Source organism: Sardina pilchardus, chromosome 12 (genome assembly GCF_963854185.1).
Source record: "Sardina pilchardus chromosome 12, fSarPil1.1, whole genome shotgun sequence".
In the NCBI taxonomy this organism is placed as follows: domain Eukaryota; kingdom Metazoa; phylum Chordata; class Actinopteri; order Clupeiformes; family Clupeidae; genus Sardina; species Sardina pilchardus.
The window spans coordinates 12,856,387-12,874,478 of NC_085005.1; the positions used below are offsets into that span (position 1 = coordinate 12,856,387).

Below are 18,092 nucleotides of genomic sequence, written 5' to 3' on the forward strand. Positions count from 1 at the left end.
AATTGAACAGAGATTTAAATATGACCAAAGATCCTTAATTATTGACATAACAGGACAAAAGAATCACAACCTGCTTAAACGATAACCAATGATACCCTTTAGACCACTGCTAGATGTCAGACTCAGAATGGTCGTGCTCAAATGTCCCTGTCCAATCAGCGCATCGCAATCCAAACAGCATCTTGCCAGGGGGGCGTCAATAGTTGAAGGCAAATGTGGTCACAGGAGAAAGTTACTTGCCAAGAGAAATTACCAACCAAATGTGAGTATATTTCATTATTGTTCTGAGTTGTTGCTAGACATACCTTGAAATGCTGCCGTTTAGCTTAGTCGCATGCGCAATGATTTGCTCTGGCTGCAAATTCTAACTTGGTCTTATGCAAATAGCATTAATGTAGCCTACATACGATTAGATATCGTGGGCCTTGACTGTTTTCATATTTTTTCTTTAAAAAAGACAAATAAAATCCGATTAGTTATTTTTACAATAGGTTAATCGGAATCCACAGCGTTAAAATCGCATGAAGACGAACGCAACAGGATCATGATCAGATGGACACTTTTTTGCTTGTGTGTTTCTGTGTTTGGGGGTGTGCAAATTGTTCAGGTCTACCAGAGGTTGCGAAGGGGATGGGGGAGGGGGATGACCATGCACTATCCAAAGGGATGGGACTAGCGAAGTGACAGAAAATACACTGGACAATACTTTGCAAATGCATTGGCTTTTAGCGTGTAGAGGCCCGTGAAGAAACATTCAGGCTAAACAAATCTTAGCCTACTTTTTGCTTTCCCCCCCTCCATTAAGGAAATTATTTGTTCCATTTGTTCTTATTTCTCTCCCATTTTACGCAGATTTGTTAAAATCCGTTTTATTTCACATTCCCCAAGATAATAGCCTATACTGACAGGTGTGGCATATCAAACAATGCCCTAAAAAGCATGATTATTCCGCAGATGTGGCTTAATTAAACTAATTTCAATAAAAGCCCAAAATGTGTAATTGTATAATATCACTGATTGTTGTGTGGGAGAGCATATTTGCATGCTGACTGCAGGAATGTTCAACAGAGCTGTTGACCTGACTCTGATTGTATGTGGAGCATGATTGTTTTTTTTTTATCTGATCCAAATTTCAGAGAAATAAACTTTTTGTGTGCACTGTTAAAAATTTCTGCCAATTTACAGCAATATTTTACAGGAACCATCTGTGTTTACTAAAACACAACAGATAACTGTAAAGAGAAGTGCATTTTGGGACATGCAAACTATGTGTCTGATTATACAGAAATGAACTGTAATTTGCAAAGCACTATTGGAAAAGAACATGGAAAATGGCTGGGGTTACAGGCTGCTCCTGTACTTTTTAAATTGAGAAGACCGTTGGGTTTTTGATTCTGGATACCGTTACGTTGTCTCAGACACACGGATTTCTTGTGAGAAGTGCGTGGTAAGTTGAATCTCATATTTTCCTTATATCATAAAGTGCATATTGATTGTAATCGAGTTAGCTAATTTATTTGGAAAAATAAAGTCGACGTTGTTGCTTTGTGTTCTGTTCTATTTTGTTACGTTCTTATTTGGCTAAATGTATGCTAACTAATAGGCTATGTAGCTCTAATGTTAGCCATTTTGCTATGGCACAAAGCCTTATTTTTTAAAAGCATATTCCAGTGTTCCCCATAACATGTTTTTCTGGAAGCACATAATCTAGCAGCGTTACTAAAATGTCGGTTATTAAACATAGCTTCTAGCCCAGACATAGCTTCTTTCCAGCTATATGTTGCTAGCTACCAGCCCGGGTAAGGTCCTTGAAAAGTATAGCTAGTCAACAGCCTATTTTAGCATAATATAATGCACGCAAATCAACATCGTTGGTTTATTTTGAAAGCGACTGCTATTTTTACGTCCATGCTTTACTTGTGCGTGGATGCATGACGTTAACATGTGCTAATATAGTTAATGCTTCGACACAATATGAATATGTAATTCTTCCGAAGTTGTGTCTCCTGTGCCTGCATGGCTCACCACCGCAACGGTAATGTCTACTCCTACTGCTGCTTGGTGACGATACGAAGTGCTGATTTAAAATCTTTACTGACAGATAACTGCTAGACAGTTTATAATCGGATAACCCCATCATTGCAACCAAACGTTTATTTGTGTTGTTACTACCCACAGGTTGATTGCTTGAAGTAGCTGGCTCAACGCACCGGGCGAGTTGACCTATCACATTCGTGTGTATGACGTAAGTTATTTCTGGTCTTTAAATTATTGCAAAAACATAGCCTACATTTTCCAAATAGTTTCTTTTTGAATGTTGATTAACTAGTGACATTGCCTACTATTGCCTGCTCCACATTTTCATAGTCTAATTCTGTATAGAGTTAATGTAATGATGCCTACTTGAAATAATTGCTGAATGTTGATCAAATGGTGGCAAAGGCCTGTTTGTATTGACTTCACATGTTCATGGCCTGGCCTAATTACATAGTTATTATACTATTTGTCTTTGAAAACTGAAAAAATACTGGGTTTAACACTGGGCATAGTTTAAATACTGTTGTTTTTACTTGGCTATGCCTCCCTCACATTTTCATCTGTACAGTGGCAACCAAAACTGTACAATGTACATGTATTATTTGCAGCCTACTATAGCCTACAGTAGCCTACATTGTTAGTTTAATTTGTCTGATGTAAGTTTACACCATTCTATGACCCCCCTCTAGATGCAGTATCGTTACTTCTCCAAAAGCAACAGGAAAACGTATTGTGGCCACTTCACTTGAACAGATAGTTAAGACAGAGGATGCATCACACGGGAGAGCACCATCCACTACTACGGTCCAAAGCAGCACACTGGCCAGCCAGCCGGACAGCTGCAACAACCTATGAGATGACATAATGCATGACAGGACACTGAATGGGATTCATATTGTACTGTATACATGAAGCTCTTGAAGACCCAACTCTTCCAAAGAGCAAGTGGATGGTTTCCACTGAAGGACAAATCATATGTGAAGGGTCCTCATTCTTCCCTGGGCTGGCTGTTCTGTTGGATGTGTTATGTTTCTAATTATGTGTTCAACCTGGAATACCAGGATGAACTTGCATCAACCCTTGTGTTTATTCAAAGGTGAATGAATATTGTTGATTGACATGTTTATTGGTATTTTTGTAGATGCTTCATCGGGATCAACTCAGAGGCACACATGCGCGCGCGGACACACACACACACACACACACACACACACACACAAACACACACCATTTCATGTCAGTGAACACATACACTGTTTTGCCAAAAGTATTGGGTCACCTGCCTTGACTCACATATGAATTTAAGTGACATCCCATTCTTAATCCTTAGGGTGTGTGAATTTGTATAGTGTGTTTATGGGAATTTTTTGACCATTCTTCCAGAAGCGCATTTGTGAGGTTACACACTGATGTTGGGAGAGGAGACTGGCTCTCAGTCTCTGCTCTAATTCATCCCAAAGGTCTTTATGGACCTTGCTTTGCGCCCTGATACACTGTCATGTTGGAACAGGAAGGGGCCATCCCTGAGCTGGGTTTGGCCCCTTAATTCCAGTGAAAGGAGCTCTGAATGTTTCAGCATTAACCAAGAGACTTTGGATTCCATGCTCCAAACTTTGTGGGAACAGTTTGGGGATGGCCCCTTCCTGATACACAAACAATGAGCATTGCATAGGTGTTCCGCAAAGAACTTTCTTCTGTATGCTTATGTGCAAACATGTAATGTTTTATAATTGTGCTAATAAATTTGCATTGTTTTGCAATTTGCATTGCAGTCATTAATTTCACCAAATGAATGGTTCTTATATCCAGAAACAGCATTTTACTGTAAAAATAACCCCTGTAAAATTACAGTAAAGTACTGGCAGCAATTATGCCAGTAACTGACTGTATTTGTACAGTAAAATACTGTAAATATTGCATACAGTGACTTCCTGTAATTACTTTTTACAGTATCAATACTGTACATATACAGTCAGTTACTGGCAAAAGTGCTGCCAGTACTTTACTGTAATTTTACAGTTTTTTTTTTAACAGTGTGCATGAAGAAGTCTTTGGCATTTTGCTTCTATTCATTAAAATCAAGGTGTTGTTTTTTTATTTTTGTTTTCAGTATAAAAGACTGCAAATAAAAAGTAATTAATCTACCCATTAGTTTGGTAGATACATTTTTGGGGATTAAGAAATCCCCCCTACACATGGTCTGTATCTAGAGGTTTATGCTGTAACTCAGACAGCGGTGATTTACCACCAAACATGATATTGCTAGGACAGAGGATCTAAAAAAGTATGATGCACAATGGCAACATGATATTAATAACAGGTGTTTGTATTGAAAGTGACTCACATTATGATAGCAATATAAAACAACACTGCAAGGGTACTAGTTATATTAAAATAATATGATTAAGGCAAAGCATTTACCAATGTTTGGGGCTACGTTGCATAACTTTGTAAACATTAAAAGAAAGCCAGAGAAACAAAATGTGGTTTAGAGAGGTGTTGTAAGCCTGTGTGTTACCTTGTGTGTTACTTTGTAAAAAATCCCCAGGAATTAATCAAGTATCTATCTATCTGTCTATCTATCTAGAGAAAATGGATCAACAGACTGCTCAACAGGAGCTGGAGGGGCAGGGGGAGATATCTTCTTCACTGCCAGGTAGCCATCAACACACACACACACACACACACACACACATACACACACACACAGGGAGGGGAGAGTGTGTGTGTGTGTGTGTGTGTGTGCGTGCGAGAGAAGGAGAAGCCAAACAACAGCACAACCCAAGTCATCATTGCTTCATTTTCATCCCCTGATTTCATACGAGTTAACCAAATCGTGACACGTCAGTTACATTTTTGTTCTTACAGTAGGCAGAGTTTGTGTTTGTGTCATGTTTATGTGTGTGTCTCTGTGTATGAACTCACACCACTCAGCATGCCATCACCTCACCTGTGTTGTGACCTTATAGGGATCAGTTAGTGTGCTTCCTACACCTCTCTCAGGTCTTGCGGCCAGTGACTCCCAACCCCCTCCTGCTGACTCACTCCCTGACTCTGACCCTGACCCTGACCCTTCCCAACCCCCGCCCTCCTCCTCAGACCCTCCATCCCCCGGTGGTGCTGCTCCTGCTGCTGCTGTTGCTGCTGCTGCTGCTGCCTCTCCTGTCAGTTTTCCTTTAAATCAGTTGCATGACCAGGGGCGGGCGAATATCTCGGGTCCAGAAAGTAAAAGTCCTGCCATTTATTCTTTCTTCCTGCTCTTAACAGAGGTGATATCACTAATTACCTGATCTATCCGGCTGCTAATTTGGATGAGCTGGTTTACTAAATGGTTGGATCAAATATTGGGCAGGACTTTTACTTATTGGACCCGGGATGTCCGCCTCTGTGCATAACCATCATCTCCATCATTCATTCAGGCTTACTACTAACTAATTACACTTGTACTACTGGGGATTACAAGATATGAGAAGAAACACTCCCCTACTATATTATCTATCTATCTATCTATCTATCTATCTATCTATCTATCTATCTGTCACCTGTTTACTGTCACCTGTTTCTCAGACAGTTAACACATAATAATAACTTGTAATGATATCATAGAGAATAATGTATTATTATTATTTTAAATTGATTCGACTTCACTTTGAACTGTTAACTGGTATGCTAATATAATGGAATGTTTATGGTTATTGTTGTAATGTGATTTGGATTAAAGCATCTGCTAACTACACATAAACATTGAAATGCATGTTGCAGGATTTCATCTTCCCAAGGGGCTGGAGGACAACCCTGCCTGTGGACATGCAGGGGTGGATCAGTGAGGCCTTTGTCACGAATCACCGTAGTCAAACGACGCTGGCGGCACCGGTGAAGTTGTGGTGGTACCCGCCAGCACCCCCGGCTGCCCCACGCCAACCGCCGTCCTCCCCTGCCCTCTACTTTGCCCGCCCGCTGTGCCTGTGGTTCCCGTACCACTACTGGCGCTGCGCGCTACGCTGCCCGCGGCCCGAATGCTCCCGCCAGGGCTTCAAGCTGGTCGGGGCCGGGTTCTACAGGACAGTGCGGCGGGTGCTAGACGTGGATGGGTGGTACTATGTGGCAACTGAATATTTAGAATGCCAGAACTGCCACAGGAAGGAGGCGGCCTGGGCCAAGGAGGTGCTGGGGCAGCTGGTTCCCGGCAGTCCTCACGTACAAGTGGGTATTTCTATCTCCCTGAAAGCCAGTCATGGCTTTTGAAGCCATTTGTTTCTTTCTACATGAATGTCTTTATGTCTTTCTATTCTCCCTTTGTATATGTATGTGTATGTCTGCGTGTGTGTATTTGTTTGTGTGTGTGAGAGTATGTATATGAGTACTCTGTGTGTGTGTGTGTTTGTGTCTGTACATCCAATAAATCCTCCCCTGTGTTTCACAAAGTGTCTACAGTTACAAACTCTGAGTGTGTGTGTGTGTGTGTGTGTGTGTGTGTGTGTGTGTGTGTGTGTGTGTATGTTTCTCCAGGCTGGCTTGCGACAGGAAGGTGGTAAAGCTGCTGCGGGAGAAAGCGGTCGGGCGCTCAGTGATGCACCTGGTCCGGTATCTCTCTGAGCAGCACCGCCGGGCGTGGATGAGCCGGTGCCTCCTGTATTTTTTTTTTAAACATTATGTTTATTGGTTTTAACAACACAAAACAAACGACATACAACAGAAAAACAAGACTCGGCTTAAAGACTCAGATATACAAACAGATTTGCTCATTAATTATATGACAACATAGAATGAAGAGATAAATGAATATGAAATTGGAAATGAAATACAATAACATAAAATTAAATAAAGGTCCTCTCAATTTGTTACATGAATCCTCTTATCAGAATGGTTTCAATATTTAACCCCATAAAGGACATAAAAGGTTCCCATGTTCTGCGGAAAATGTTATCCTTATCATGCAGTTTACATGTCAGATAATCCAGTGATATATATTCTATGACAACTTTATGCCACTGTGTTCTAGAGGGGGGTTTGTCAGATATCCAATTTAATAGGATACACTTCCTAGCACAGAAAGTTAACATTTTATATAACTTATCTTTGTATTTATCACTAATAAAACAGTTTGATATCCCAAGTAACATGCAAAGAGGATCACATTGTAGTGACATTGATAAAATCCTGTTTATATCTTGCCCCACCTTGTTCCAAAAATATTTAATTTTCCAACAGGACCACAGGCAGTGAGTGAGACTCCCTATCTCTGTTTTACACTTAAGACAGTGGGGGGAGAGGTCAGCACTGAACTTATGACGTTGGGAGGGGGATATATGAGCTCTGTGCAAAATTTTTAACTGAACTGCTTTAACCCTATTGCAGATACTCAAGGTCCTTGCATTATCCCATACCTCATCCCACTCCTCATCTGTAATCTCCACACCAAGCTCTCCTTCCCATTTACCCTTCAGGTGTAAAGTGCCCTTAGTAAAGTATTCCTTCAGCAATTTGTAAAAGAAACCTATAGAGTGGCCTAATTGGAGTGAAAAGAGCTGTCGCTCTATGCATGAACTGCTTTGGTCAATAAGAATTGTTGTATCTTTTTTAATGAAATCTCTTAGTTGAAGATATCGGAAAAAATCCCGTCTAGGAATATCATACTTTTCACTTAACTGACTAAAAGACATCAATGTGTGTCCAACAAATACATCCCCTAGCCTGCAGATCCCTTTCGTATTCCAGATCTGGAAACCAGGATCCATTATTCCTGGCAGAAAATCTAAGTTACCACATATTGGTGTAAAGACAGAAGTGGATTTATGTCTACCCTCCAATCTTCTAACTACCCGCCAGGCCTTCACAGTATGGACTGTAATTGGATTATGACATGCATTAACTAAAGGCTTTCTTAAAAATAAAAGGTTTGCAAGAGGTAGTTTGGACATAGAACTTTCTATATCCAACCATATAGACAAAGGATCTTTGCGTACCCAGTCATTGATAAAGCGGAGGTGTGCACTAAGCTGATATTTCCTAATATCGGGGAGGTCAAGGCCACCTTCTGAGGATGGAAGGCACATAGTTGCTAAACTGAGGCGGGGCTTTTTCTTTGCCCATATGAAGGAACTAAACCAACTGTTCAGGCTTTTAAGGGTTTTATGAGGTGCCTCCTGTATTTGACGGCCTGTGACTTCGCCTCCACCTCCACCTCTGCATCCGCCTCGTGTCCTCCGGTGCTGCCTCCACCACCGATGATGCCTCTGCCCTCTGTGCACTGGCTGAGGGCATTCATCGGTGCTCAGGATGAGCTCGACTCCGTTCCCGGAGCCCTGAACAGGCTCTCCGAGAGAGTTCTGAAAAGGAAACTCGTCCCGGAAGCGGAGGAGAGCTCAGGTACGCTCTCGTCACACTTGACCCTGTTCATGCCAAATGACCATGTCCCATATCATCTCATTTTGCATTACTCCCACTTGGGCATACTGCTTTACAGTGTCAGTGTGGCCTGGAATTTGAAATCAAGTGGATAGGCCATCCATATAGCGGAAACACACACGCACACGCACACACACACACACACACACACACACACACACACACACTGGAAAGACTACATAGCAAGTAGTTGTGTTTTGGAGTTTATCCAGTTTTTCAAGCCCTTATAGTGAGTCAGCACTGGCACAAAAGAACTGGAGGGAGAAATGTATTTCACTGAAACCTGGAAGGCAGAATCTATATCTAGTCTTGTTTAACATTAGTAGGCCTATTGTATTTCATATACAGCACTGATAGTAATCAGCATATTCTAATATACAACCTCTCCATTTCTTAGCGGCTGATGGTCGTGGTCCCTGCCCTGAGTCCCTTCAGCCTGCAGGACCGGATGGCACGTCTCCAACCCTATAACTTGGTAGGCTACCACCAGCTCTTTTGATGCCTGTTTAATATTTACAAAGATCTGTTCTGTTTCTGTTGTTAAAGGCAATATTTATACAATACAGTATGTATAGGCCTACTACATATCAAATTGACATTTGTTTATTTAATTGATGTGAAATGGTAAACAATCATATGTTTGTGGAAATTCGGTTTAATATATACGCCTCTGCTTGTGTTTCTACTCTCTTATGCGAGTTAAAAAATATTTTTTAATAGCGAGGATCAAAATATATCAGGTCACCAGGGCAACGTTTGCGGAACCAGAGATGGGAGTAAGTCACAGATATGCAAGTCTCAAGCAAGTCTCAAGTCTTAACCTTCAAGTCTCAAGCAAGTCCCAAGTCGTTTTTGTGAGGGTTGAGTCAAGTCAAGTCAAGTCATAGCTTAGGTCGAGTCAAGTCAAGTCAAGTCATAGCTTAGGTCAAGCAAGTCACAAGTCAAGTCATATAATAAGCTGGAAGACAACCGTCTTAAAACTTGAAGAGACGGCAGCCTAAGTTTTATGTAGCCTAGCCCTCCTTTGCACAAAAAGGCTAACAAATAGAAGAAGGGGCAGGGTTTCCCCCAGAAAATTTGTTAGTTAAGGTGGTGTCTGTCCAGGGGAAGGGGGCGTCGCCGTAGCGTCCCCACCGCATCGCCGCCACTGCCCTACGATGGGGGGGGGGGGGGGGGGGGGGTCGAGACCGTTGGTTGAACTGCAGCCGAGACCGAGTGACAACGACCGAGTCTTTTAGGAAGCAAGTCTGAGTCGAGACCGAGTCTTAAAGGAGTCAAGGCCACATCAAGACCAACCAAATAAAGGGTTTTTCATAATTTACATCACCAAGGATCATATAACAGTTCAATTCCCAAAGGGTAGAGAGGGGATTGTTGGCTACAGGAGCAGTCTAGCACACACTTATCTAAATAACTTCTTTTCTGATTTACTTAAAGACAAGGAGGTCAGCTGAAGTAAAAAATTAGTAGGCTGTCAGCATGTTGAAAATGTTGAATTTTGACACTAATGACAGCAATATACCTGGATTTCACATTCATTGTATCAGATTTAATTGAATCAGCAACCAATTAAACATCATTAACACAATTTAGACAATATTATACCTTAAAAGTGTAAGTTTATAACTCCAATGCAGGGCCTTTTGTATCTTTCAAAACCTTTGCACTGCTCAGCATAGCACCATAGGATATATTTTAAAGCCAGTCAATATTATAATATTCTATTAAAACCAAGAATATTAGTAATGGTGGATATTTTAGAATATATCATGAAATGAAGATGAAACTGTATGAACATGTAACATTGCGACTGTATGGTAAAGTATGGTAAAGTTAGTGAATTGTGATTTAGTAGCCTAAAGCTGCAATTCTTTGATTGGAGCTGTATTTGTGCCTGTTGCTCATATAGCCTAAGAGAGCCGGAACGTTTTTAATGCTTTTAAAAACATAATTAGCGAGATCGTACCGCATTGAACGCTAATATTTTGTCACTAGCAACCAAATCTGTCATCTGTCAAATACAGTTGCATGTTCAGCTCTGAACAAAAACATTCAGGAATTATTTCTACAAAACGGAAACGTGCGTCCCGCCCGGTCGGGATGAATGAAACTGGCATGGGAGACAAGAGGCTGTTTAAAGTTTAAACTAGCCTGTGTAAGCCTCAGACAATTTCAGTATTGTACAACACGTGAATGAATAGCCGTCACAAGTTGTTGTTAGCTGTAGGCTAGATGGCACAAGTGTTTGTCACAACAAATTACAAGATGCAGTGGGCTATGCATTCATAGTAGACGAGTGATTAAAAAAAAAAGATAAAGCGCTCAAAAGTGTTATGCCGCTCATCCCACACATTTGGTAGATTCAACGGAGAACCATTCCTGTGAGAGTCGTCAAATCTAGCAAGGTTTAGGCTATTTGTGTTCGCAGTCACTCTGAGATATGCGTGGCAGTGGCACCTGACCTGATATCAAATACTCATGCTGAATGAGCGCGTCGCCTGTGCGCATAGGCCAACTCGATTTGAAAAAGTTTCTTTTCTTTATGCGTTCTACAGAGAAGGGAGACTAGCGGCTACGGTTTGGAATGACATGGAGAAAACATGACAGAGTAATACGGCGAATATCACTATACATAATATAGTTATTTATTTATTTATTTCTTGAAGACGCTAGTTAAGGCGGCAGCCCTGTGTTGTTAAGGCGGCCGCCTTAGCAGGAAAGCGCTGCGGGAAACCCTGAGGGGATATAAGGCTAAAGAATATTTATAAATGCTCACTAGGACCAGCAGGATCAGAATTACTAGGAACGACTACAGGGCCTGGTGTACCAAATTACCAGACAGAGTGTGTGTATGTGTGTTTAGCTCATGTTTTCATTGCATAATATTCCATTAATAAATACCATACAGAAATGAAATGGAGACACTTCTATGTTAGGCTATACTACGATTTACTCTTGAAAGTAGCCCATTTCTCATTTATGTCATACTGTAGCCTACATCTCTACTTATACAAACATTTACAGTAATAGGGTTTGTGCATGTTGTTTGGCTGTTATACTTTATGATTTACCAAAAGCTACATTGATGTGGTAGACCAGGGATGGGCAACTTTCATGACTAAGAGGGCCACAATTTTTTATCATCACCATCAGAGGGCCAAATGTGGCTGCGCAATTTCGCACATCAGACATGAGAGAAGCTACAAAATAATTCTGAATAAGAATTAAATGTATATAACATACAGTATATACATTTCATTTCTGTCATGCTCAAATGCATTTTTAATAGGCCTATACATTCCCTAACGACTAATACTGTACAAGTATTTTACAGCCACATGAGTGAAAAGTATTAATTTCAGTTAGTGCAACATAGCCTCATATTCAATGCATTTACTGTATGCTCCCGCTCCATTTTTAAGAATGTATAGACATTTCCTAACGTCCATGGTGAGAGTACAGATGTGATGTAACATCCATCACATCTGTAGCCTAGCCTACTCTCATCCAACGCAAAGAAATAGCCTACTTGCAGTCATGCATGATTTGTCTCAGCTTCCCCTCGACATTATCGTCTCAGCTTCCCCTCGACATTATCGAGAATGTCAACAATTATGTGCGTCGGGACAAAGACCGTTTCGAAGTTTTTATCTCCACCAGTGAGGTTATGTTTTTATCGTGTTTGTTGGTTTGTCTGTATATGTTTGTTCATTCGCAAGATAACTCAAAAAGTTATGGATGGATGCAAGAGGAGGTGATGTGTTCGCCTGGAGGAGGTTTGCGCACTCAGTGATTTTCAGATAGGCTACCGTATTTCAGTCAAATTGTTATTTGATAGGCTGGATCAATGTGAAACTTAGTCAACATGATAAAAACTTAATGTGATGCAAACAGTAGGCTCTTGTCACGTTTGACTGATGGAGATGTGATGTTAGCTGCCAGCTAACGTTAGATTAAAAAATAATGTGAAATTAGCTACAGACATTTCTTACTTTTCTTTGTGTAGCCCTAGTCGGAAATGGCGGATAAAATTTGACGTGGTGCTGGATGTGACGGATATTTTTGCGCTGCACACCTTGCACTCGGGAATCGTTGAATAGTCTTTAAATCCAAATGTTACTATTTTGGGAACTGGTAACAGCTTCCATCTTCTACACCCCGACCGCTCTACTGTAGATGGCGGGCGCGTCACCTAGCACCTAGTAGAGAGGTTGCCAGGTTCGCCCACATGCAACAGGAAATATCCAATCGAAAATAGTTTTTATTATTATTATTCACCAATTAGCCAAGACAGCAATGACTTGTCGAGTCATTGCATGCAAGTCTAAGTCAAGTCTCAAGTCATGAGTAGCAAGTCCAAGTCAAGTCAAGTCTTTTCTCACTGTTGATCAAGCAAGTCACAAGTCCTCAATCTGGCGACTTAAGTCTGACTCGAGTCAAGTCACTAGACTCGAGTCCCCCATCTCTGGCGGAAACATTCAGGTAGATGCAACATAAATTAAAAGCCTAAGCGTATGCGTAGTTACATTTACATTTTTGATAAATAAATTAAAAGCTATGAATAAGATTGTCAAATTGTTATTTGGTATGTATGGGCCAAATTTTGTGTCTTTTTAATGCAAGCACAAAAATAAATATCCAAGCAAAAACACAGCTTTGAAAACATAAAATCAATAGGCTTTTTCGACATAGGTAGATAGATTGATAGTGAATCTGTCCTCTTTCATTTTGAGGCAAAAACATTTGCTTGCAGGCCAGACATATTTCGCATGTTGAAAGGTTCTTTTTGCACATCAAAATCTTTTGCAAATCAAAAAGTGTTGCCCTCAAGTTTAATTGAACTTCATTTCAAGTGAAGAACATTCAAATAAATTCTGTTTTCCAGAAAAATGATGCAGGTCTATCACTCCACTGTCTGGAGCATGGATCCACACCTTGAGAGAGATCAGTGGGAGGCACACTCAGTGGCAGCCAGGTAGCCAAGACTCATGATGATTGCTTACCATTTCACAGGTTGGTTCTGCTGGTGCACTTAGCACAGGTGATATCACTAGTTCAACTTTACCTGGCTGAAGGATTTTGCTAGTCAGACTCAATTGGTTCAGTGAATGGTTGTAACAAATGTGGTATGATAGATATGGTAGATAGGACTTGTTTTCTGAAGCTAGGATGTCTCCCTCAGAGCCATATCCATAGCCCTGTTACTCATGGGCCCTCTCTGAATCTCTGAATGCTAAACACTCTGTAAAGCGCCATGAGACATGTGTAATGTTTTGCCGTTCTAAATTGAAATTGAAACTGAAAATAGAAAGGGAGAGTTGCAAGTTGCGACACTATTGTGATGTGTACTCTTGCAATGTAGCCACCATGCACGTTCCAAAAACACCTGTGCTGAAGGGGCTGTAGGCCTACTATCTCTGGATGCTAGAGGGTCATTTAGCAACTCATTGGCTATACTGACCAAGTTATTGACAGTTTTCAGTTTCAAAACTGTCTCCCTAACCTGGAAACTGGCATTGAAAAGCACTGCCATCTTTTTCCATGGTGTCTAGGAGTGTCGACACTCTTTTTTCTCTACCGCTCTGGTTCTCCTTTGCCTTCATATTGCAATCTACATCACTAAAATTGGTATCCAAGAAGAGGTACCTTTCATGTTTACCCATGTGACGTGTGTGTACGTGTTTAAATAATATATATGTGTTTTGTGTGTAATGAGGATCAGTTTGTGCTGTATTAACTCTCTTTCAGCTTGGCACGCAACCCCCAATCCCCTCCTGCACTGATCCCAGCCCCTCCAGCCTCCTGTGCTGTCCTGGGCTCTTTCTTCCCCGCTGCTGTGGCGGCCCTGGATCCTGTGCCTAAAGGACTTCTTATCACTGAGCAGTCACCAGCATTTGACACATTCAGCAGAGCTCCTGCTAGCTTCCCCTACCTGACTCCTGCTAGCTTCCCCTACCTGTCTACGTCCCACACCTCTAGTTCTGCAGCCCCTCGTAGCATCCCCTATCTATCCTCTGCTACATCCTCCACCGCTAGCCATACCTGACAACTCATCAGTTTGAAGCCCTGCTGACAAAGAGGCGGTGGCACTTAAAAGTCGCCACCACCACTGCCAGCGCCCCTGCTGCTCTCGTCGAGAAACCCCACCTAATTCTGCCCCCTTACCTGACTGCTGCCACATTATCTACTGTGACTTCTGAGAGTGGACATCATCTGCTTGCAGCACAGCGGGAAGAGATCATGCAGCTTTCAGCAGGCAGAGTCTCTCGTGTGGCTCAAGCACAACCTCATGCAGCTTTACCCGCTAAAGGTACTGTACAGCAACAGCCAAAATCAACAACACTACTTTTATTTTACTGTTATGCCACCTGCAGTGCATAATCCTTTTTAACTATGTAGAGCATGTTGGTCCGCTGCTAGTTTTTTAAAACTGCTATAGAAATAAACGGTACTTCCCCACCTCTACTCCCTGTCCCACTCAATCAGATGCAGTTTTTCTCAGCTGACATCAGCAGCATCATCATCAACAGCAACAGCAACAACACGCTGCTCCTACTAATAATATATGTATTGCCAGAGGTGTGAAAGTCCGGCTGCAGAAAGTGAGAGTCCGGTCCATTTGTGTTCATTCACTTATTCAGCTGATTCTAATGAGCACAACTCTTACATCAAGTAGATCAGCTAATTAGTGAGATGACCGGTGTGTTCATCACACAGGTTGAACAAATTCATGGCAGGACTGTTACTTTCTGAAGCCAGACTTCTATCTCTGTGTATTACAGATGCTGTTCATATAGAGCTAACCAGTCATGCAACACACATTCACACTCAACTTGTGTTCTTTCCTCAGCTCCATGTCCACGCAGGCCCTCTTCTCATTTTCTTCTCTTTCCTCCTCTCTTCAGATACAGGTCGGCCACGTGAGCTCATGGACATTCCCCAGGCGACTTGGTTGGAACACCTCAGGAGGATCCAGGAGGGCAAGCCCGTCAGATGTCGCTCACCCCTCAACTGCCGTTTGTGTGGTGAGCTGAGGGATAACAAGACGGGCCACATCCAGTATAGAAGCGCAACTTTTTGTTCCAAAGCAGCTGGTTAAAAAATGGAGGACTGCTTGAAGCAGATGAGGGGCCAGACTTACCATCAGATTAATGCATATTAGTAAATAGTGTGTAAATTCATGTAAATAGTTGAGTGGTCACTCTGGTCATTCTGGGTGTTTTTTTTTTTTTTTTTTTTTAGTGTTTTCTGTCATATAAGTAGTTTGTCTTTTAAACCATTTTATATTTAATTTGTATCCATTTATAACATTACTGAGTGTGATGTAAAAAAAAGTTTGTTATTGTAATAATGATTAAAAAAAATAATAATAATTATAAAGAGCAAATTGTGCTTATTGTTCTTTGCCATTTCTTCCAGAGAGCAGAAGTTGATGGAAAGATGGAGGAGGGGGATTAGGGGGATTAGTTCCAAGTTTCCCAGTGGAGTAGTAATGATAGATCCTGGATGTCTTATGAACCTAAGACAAAAATATAATATGACACTAAAGTGTCTTGTCTATTCTGGTAAAAAAAAGTCTGAACTAAGGGTATTTCTCAGTCCTGTCAGCATAGTCAAAATAAAGAACCCATATCAAGTCATCATGTTTTTTCATTACATCAAGAGTTTAATAGTGTTCATCAGTTCATCTTTACTCTTTAAGCACAGTCATCACATATTTTATTTGGCAAAAAGCAGAGGATTGGTTTTAATCTTATACATTTACATTCTAACAGACTTAAATAACATTAAATAAAAATAACAAATAATAATAAAAAAACCCATCATAAACCTCAGTTGCCTCCTTTATGATGACTTTCCTCATAGGGTGAATAGAAGGAAACCAGTGAAGGTGGTGTGATTATCAGCGTCATCATAGATCCTGTAGCCAGCAGGCAGACGCATGTTAACCACATCTCCCACCTCCAGCTGCAGAGACGCACCGCTGGAGAGGTAGTGACGAAGCCCATCATTATCAGCCTCCTCTACAAACATGACCTTCTCTCCATTCTTACACAGAACTATCCCCATGTGACGAGAGTCAAGACTGTCCCTAGTGGTGAATCGGAAGTAATACACTCCCCTCACTGGTGCTGTGAAGAAACCTGCATTGAGGTGATATAAGGAAACAGCTCGCTCAAGGTTAACTGCAGACAATTCATTGAGGTGACAATTCATTCAAAAACAGTGTTTTATACAGGTCAGGAGTACATATAGAATACCTGTGATATTACTGAAGGCCTGTCCCACATTGGTGATGACTTTGGTATAAACCAAGTTGGTGTCAATAGAAACTGGGCCCATGAATCCAGAGTCCAATAAAGCTACTGAAAATGCAACCTTGGGTTGTTCTGTAGAACAAACATAACTATTAATGACAGACTAAATAATTGAATGTCATTCTCTACAGAATGAAAAGGTACTAGACAACATATTTGTGTTGGTTTAGCACTTCATTTTGTATGCAGAATTTAGTGTTCTTCTCTTTAAGAAGAAATTACCTGCATCCTTCAGACTCTCAATTTCCTTCTCACTGATCACCAGTCTGTCTTTCACATCCCTCAAATCTGCCTTGAGTGCTATGAAAACAGAAAATGGTGAAAAAGCAAATAAAATGGCTATTCTTGAATCTCACTTTGATGGTGTGTGTAAGTCTTCAGATGCTCCACCTCACACTCACTGACAGACAGCCTTGACTTCAGTTCTGTGATTTTAAAAGCACATTTCATAAAATCTTTATGCAAAATTCAGCCGAACTACTCAAATATGACACAACTATAGAATATTTGACTGTTGGGAGGAAGCAACAGGTTATAGTCAGACAAAGTGCAATAGCTATTTGCCAAAGGTGTGTTTTTTTGTGCAATAATAGTTGACCAGATAAAGGAACGTTTTTGTTTTGTTTTTCACTGAAAATAGCCAGAACATGCCCTACCTTCATTCTCTGCCTCCATCTTGTTCAGCTGGGTGTTGCTGCACTGTAACCCAGCCTGAGTGGCCGACAGCTCCACCCTGAGCTCCGTCACCATGTCCCTCAGACGAGTGAGCTCAGCAGAGACGTCCAGCTGGACTGTAGTCGGGTTCTCACTCTGAACGTCACCTGGGGAGCTTTTGGATGCGCTGGCCAAGCCAGACAACACGAGCAGCACTAGCTGTAGAATAGTCCCCGTCATTTTTCAACATGGAACTTAACACACCACTGTCCTCTCTCTTTATTTATACACCCATCTATGTTTGCACAGCAGTCTAATATTAAGGTCAAGGACATTTTATTTGGTGAAATTAGGGCAAAGATAAATCCACAGGACATCTGACGAGTGGGAAACTATAAACCTGTTACTAGTGGCCTTGCTGTAGATTAAGCAAAGGTGATACACGTAACTTTTCAATCTATGGGGCAATGACATGACATTCTGGTCATATTTTGATATCTACTGTACATCCATATATTACGAACAGCTTCAAGCAAATAAGGCACCCCCTCATGACCAGGCGAATGACGACAGTTGTTTGCTTCCAAATAGCATCAAAATCCAAAATATTTCATATAGATTTCAGGAAAAATGTTTTTCTAATAATCACTTTGATGCAAGTTGATTCTCAGGGAC

At 41.2% G+C, this 18,092-nt stretch overlaps 1 protein-coding gene and 1 long non-coding RNA gene across 2 annotated transcripts; one reads left to right on the top strand and one right to left on the bottom strand.

Annotated features, from left to right (window-relative positions):
* Positions 1–1,159: 1,159 nt before the first annotated feature.
* LOC134097979 (uncharacterized) lies at positions 1,160–3,778 on the top strand. Its single transcript, XR_009940980.1, has 3 exons — positions 1,160–1,447; positions 2,179–2,245; positions 2,727–3,778. It is a non-coding gene; the product is annotated as an uncharacterized LOC134097979 (long non-coding RNA).
* A 12,440-nt stretch (positions 3,779–16,218) lies between these two features.
* Positions 16,219–17,657, bottom strand: LOC134098361 (complement C1q and tumor necrosis factor-related protein 9A-like). Its single transcript, XM_062551393.1, has 4 exons — positions 17,420–17,657; positions 16,986–17,063; positions 16,707–16,835; positions 16,219–16,589 (listed from the first exon to the last, which is right to left on the bottom strand). Exons 1-4 carry the CDS (start codon positions 17,655–17,657, stop codon positions 16,306–16,308), a joined length of 729 nt encoding a protein of 242 aa, XP_062407377.1. The 3' UTR covers positions 16,219–16,305.
* Positions 17,658–18,092: the final 435 nt, after the last annotated feature.